This window comes from Oncorhynchus kisutch, unplaced genomic scaffold (genome assembly GCF_002021735.2).
Source record: "Oncorhynchus kisutch isolate 150728-3 unplaced genomic scaffold, Okis_V2 scaffold1148, whole genome shotgun sequence".
In the NCBI taxonomy this organism is placed as follows: Eukaryota; Metazoa; Chordata; class Actinopteri; order Salmoniformes; family Salmonidae; genus Oncorhynchus; species Oncorhynchus kisutch.
The window spans coordinates 61,488-66,273 of record NW_022263093.1 but is presented as its reverse complement, the minus strand read 5'-3'; the positions used below and the strand labels follow the sequence as shown (position 1 = coordinate 66,273).

Genomic DNA, 4,786 nt, shown 5'->3' with positions numbered 1-4,786 from the left:
TGCATGGTAACAACTGTCTGCCAGCCTGGTTGGGTTTCTGGCGAGCAATACAACTATTTATTGGTTCACTACCGCCACCTACCGTGGGATACAGTCCAGAGCAACAGAATAAATCCCCCCCACTGATAACAGGTAAGATAATATCAGTATAATAATATTCCCTTGATGTAAAAAGTTTAAGAACCCCTGATGTAATTAATTAAGACAAAAATCTGTCTGACACAAATAACTGCAATTTAAAAAGCTTTATTGGAAATGCACTTTTCAAACAGCACAATTCAAGTACAGATAAGTGTAGCTAAATCAGATACATGATAATTTAGTTTAAATGTGATGTATTCCTCCAGTCCCAGTTCATTTCTACTCTTTTGACATGCTTCAGACCAGATGCATGCTCCACTTCAGTGTATAATGGTCCTGAATATGCATATCAATGTGTTTGAAACTTTTACGTTCTGCATCTCTCTGCTGTCTTTCATCTGAAGCCATATCCTCCAGGGTCTAAACAGGTGTAGATTTCCATCTCTGTGTGGGAGACCAGATATTGCAAGGAGACCAGTAAGGGGCCCTCAACTCTTCACTTTGGCCAAAGGAGACCTATGACCCCAATACCAGTGACACTGCCCTAAGGTTGGTGCTGTCCTTTGCTTCTCCTGGCTATATTTCCAAGCCTAAGCATGTAAATCCAATTCATTATCATAGGCTGTATGGGGATCAATATATATGTTTTATTTAAATAATGCTGCATGTCTCAAAATATAAGAATGAGACCAATATATGTATTTTGCTAATCATAGTTCCTGTCTCTGAAATTACATTTGTGTGTGTTGTAGGAATAACCAATACTCAAAATCTGTGTGTGTGTGTGTTAGAAGTAATAGTTGTCCATTATTTCTTTGAACATCTCAGTTTGGACAGCAGCCACTGAAGAAACCTGTCAATTAAAAACCACAGGAGAATAAATAGTATTATAAACTGGGTGGTTCGATCCCTGAATGCTGATTGGCTGAAAGCCGTGGTATATTTAAGGAAAAAGGCACGAGGGGGTGTGGTATATGGCCAATATACCACAGCTAAGGGCTGTTCTTTCGCACAACACAACACGGAGTGCCTGGATACAGCCCTTAGCCGTGGTATATTGGCCATATACCACAAACCCCCAAGGTTTCTTATTGCTATGATGAACTGGTTAATGTAATTAGAGCAGTAAAATTAAATACTTTGTCATGCCTGTGGTATATGGTCTGATATACCACGGCTGTCAGCCAATCAGAATTCAGGGCGCGAACCACCCAGTTTATAACAGACTGTATACCACGGGTATGACAAAACATTTATTTTTACTGCTCTTATTACGTTGGTAACCAGTTAATAATAGCAATAAGGCACCTCGGGGGTTTGTGGTATATGGCCAATATACCACGGCTAAGGGCTGTATCCAGGGACTCCGTGTTGCGTCGTGCTTAAGAACAGCCCTTAGCCGTGATATATTGGCCATATATCACACCTCCTCGTGCCTTATTGCTTAAGTTTGCACGTACACATCAGATAGCTGCTCTTTCTCTGCTACCTCATTCTATTTCTCTAATTCTCTAGTCTAGTATTCCCTGGTTATGTTCCACTTCTCCCTCCTCTATTTCCTCACCTCTTCCTCAGACTCTTCTTTTCCTCTTTCTTGTCCTCCTCCTTACTTTCTCCAACATTTCCCATCTGTTTCGTCTTACTGGCCTTCTCTTGCTTCAATTCATTTTTGGCCTTGCTCTTCTTTTTCTTATTGACCTTCCCTTCCTGAATATTTTGGACAAGCAGATAAAGTAATGTAAGTTTATGGGTTCTCTCTTCTCTTGAGCTACTATACCTAGAGCTATACTATACTAGAGAAGGACTTATGCTATACTATAGAAGGACTTACGGCCAATATTCCCTTCTTGTATTTCCTCTCACCTGTGGGGTCACTCCAGCCATTTCCTGGAGCAGCTTCCTGCCGGTCTCGCTCAGGTTGGTGATGGGAGCCAGGCGAGGGCTGTGGCGGTATGGGAAGTTCTCTGTTCGGGGCGGAGCGATAATGACAGGGTTGAGAGGAGTCCGAGGCCTTGGAACATTTACTGGGTAGGGAGAGCCTACAGCAGAGGGCAGGGCCCGTAGGGCTTCAGCCAGTGTCCGGTGTGCTGAGGTTACAAGAGGAGAGAGGCCATTCTTGACAGATACAGGACCTGAGACCTTCCCTGGGCTCTGTAGGACCAGAAAGTTAGTAACATATCAGGAAAGTGCTATGTTCAACACAATCTGTAGAAATACTTTATAACTACTCTATACACATTGCAGATACATGACTACACTCAATAAGTAATTGTCTGCATCATTTCCAATTCCCCATGTATATATATAAAAATATTTAATATGCAGAACTTACCAGGAAGTCTGACTCATCGAAGGAGTGGAGAGACAGATCATCATCCTCGTCCATATCCCTCACATCAAGCTTTGTCACCTTTCCATTCTCAACTTTCAGCTTTGGTGTCCTCCTTTCATGATCCTCATCATCACACTGTGTATCAGAGTCAAATAGTCAGAGACCATCCTCCTCCCAGTGATGTCACTCAACAAAGACATGGACGGTAGGGTACAACTCTTTTACCTCAGATTCACAGTCAGTGAAGGAGTAGATGGAAAAGTCATCAGAACTGGAGGATGAGATCACGTCATGATATTTTCTCTCTATCAGCCGAGTCACCCTTCCAGACTGAGGAGACAGAGAAAGGCATGTACTCATGGCAGCCATAGAATACATAGAATATGTAGGCAATCCAACATGGTTGTACAAGTAGTGAGTAATACATGGGTAACTGAAAATGCAATAAATGCAACTCCCATAACATTAGGGGTGGGGCAAAAGATCTTCCATAGTACAGGATTCTTTAGCATCTCGAATGGATAATTGTCAATTCAACCAAGCCAACCAAAATGGCCATATGAATCAACAGATTGATCTAACTGTTGTGTCTTTATGGGAACAGCAGAGATGACCTGGCTGAGAGGCTCTAGATTGATGCTCCATCCATCCCCAGATGTCTGGTCCTGCCCATAGCTCACAATGATTGGCTGTTAACAGAAAATAATGAATTCAACACTGCTTTGCTCATATTGGCCTTGAATTGTGTATCAATAAATAATATAAGGACTGTTATGTGGTTGAATTTGACTTACAGGCCTTTTGTGGATCTGAGGGGTCTGCACTGAATTAGACTGTCAAGACAGCATTCAATGAAGTTAGATAGGGATATCTGCATTTGCTATAATTCTGAGAACTGCAGTTTGTACATGCAGAATGCATAACTAATGTGTATGTGTTTTTGTTTCAGGTCAGATATGACTTACAGGCTTTGGCCTTCTGTGCACCTTGCCGGTTGGCCACAACACGGAATCAGGGGTGTTCACCCTCACTGGTTTCAACTGTCAACACAACACTTAATTTAAAATGTGATAATATAACAAAAACAGGACAAAACAAACAAATATTTGATATTTACCACATAAGGGCGGCGTCTTAAAGCTCTTTTGATTCTCTCATCATTACGATCCATCTTTCTTTCTGAGGGAAACATTTCCATCAATTAATAGACACAAAACACATCCTGACTCACACACAGACACACACACAAAGATGGCATCCCAAATGGCACCCTATTCCCTATATATGTATATATATATGTTGGGAAGGAGGTGCCCCAAAAGACCAAAGATTACCTGCAACAACCTGAGTGAAGGAAACTATTGAACAGATTAAATCAAATCTGAACACCGTTTATGTAGTGAATTAATGCATGGTTACGTCATTTTGGGTCACAGCCCTATGACTGCGTTTAACACGTCACAAGAAATACGCTTGGTTGGAGCCGGACTGGTGGTATCATATTTTCACTGGTTGTAGCTCAATAACGAACGTGATGTGCTTATTATATCTTACTGACTGAGTAATGGTTGTATCGATGGTTGGTTGGACGTTTTACATAGATAGACCAACATGATATCAATAGGAAGAAACCATTCCTTGCCAAATATTTTGTTGTATTATTGTTTTACTTTGAGTAACATTAAGGGACCACAATAGAAACCGTTTACTTTATTGTGTTGTCCCTGGCCTGACACGTTTTATTTAATAAACGGGTTTTATTATTTTATGAAATTGTCCAATCAAATATATCTAACTTTCTATCTAACTCACATGAGCTGTTGAGGACTCCTTGGTCATCACATTTCAGGCACAAGCCAGCAGGTGGAAGGAAGTGTATTTAAATGCAGCACTGCCTTTAACGCACTTCATGGTCTGCGCAACAGTATCTTTGTGGTTGTGAAAGTGATTAATCCAAATGCGGAAGTCCAGTACATTTGTTTTGGTTTAGCAAGCTAACTTCTCAAGTCTTGGCTAAAGTGTTGTGCAATATTGGAGGAAAAGTGTCGTTACTGACATTTTGTATTGTGCTTGATTATCCTCTAGTAGTTTGACAAGTATGCACTGAGCATCAACATGATCACCCGAATAGTTTAGAAAGATGTGGTTCAGAGGTTCAAGAGTTTTACTCCTGAGTTCAGGCTAACAAGTGGCATTGTTGCTGTCATTATAGTATTGTAATGAAACAGACAGGGAGCAGGTCTCGAACCCTCGGACCTTCTAGCCCGAGGTCCGGCGCGCTATCGACTGTGCCGCAAAAGCATGCTCGTGCGGCAGAGTCAATTTCCGCGCTTATAAACCCAGGGCCGTTACAGTATCATCAGTTTTGTTTAC

General features: G+C 41.4%; 1 protein-coding gene across 2 annotated transcripts; it reads right to left on the bottom strand.

Moving 5' to 3' along the window:
* Window positions 1-252: 252 nt before the first annotated feature.
* Window positions 253-4,274, bottom strand: LOC116364997 (uncharacterized). Of its 2 annotated transcripts, XM_031817780.1 has the most exons (10): window positions 4,226-4,274; window positions 3,531-3,592; window positions 3,379-3,453; window positions 3,208-3,246; window positions 3,028-3,102; window positions 2,639-2,743; window positions 2,414-2,548; window positions 1,945-2,232; window positions 1,646-1,788; window positions 253-934 (listed from the first exon to the last, which is right to left on the bottom strand). In XM_031817780.1, the coding sequence occupies exons 2-10, from the start codon at window positions 3,582-3,584 to the stop codon at window positions 889-891; spliced, it is 960 nt and encodes a 319-aa protein (XP_031673640.1). In that variant the 5' UTR covers window positions 3,585-3,592; window positions 4,226-4,274; the 3' UTR covers window positions 253-888. The 2 variants fall into 2 exon arrangements, with proteins under 2 accessions (XP_031673640.1, XP_031673641.1); XM_031817781.1 differs by lacking the exon at window positions 1,646-1,788.
* Window positions 4,275-4,786: the final 512 nt, after the last annotated feature.

Coding starts and splice junctions, on each gene's coding strand:
- LOC116364997 (XM_031817780.1), bottom strand. CDS start 3,584: ATGGATCGTAATGATGAGAGAATCAAAAGAGCTTTAAGACGCCGCCCT. Junction 2,744..3,027: donor ATCTAGAGCCTCTCAGCCAG/GTCATCTCTGCT, acceptor CTGTCTCCTCAG/TCTGGAAGGGTGACTCGGCT. Junction 935..1,645: donor AAGAAGAGTCTGAGGAAGAG/GTGAGGAAATAG, acceptor TTTAATTGACAG/GTTTCTTCAGTGGCTGCTGT.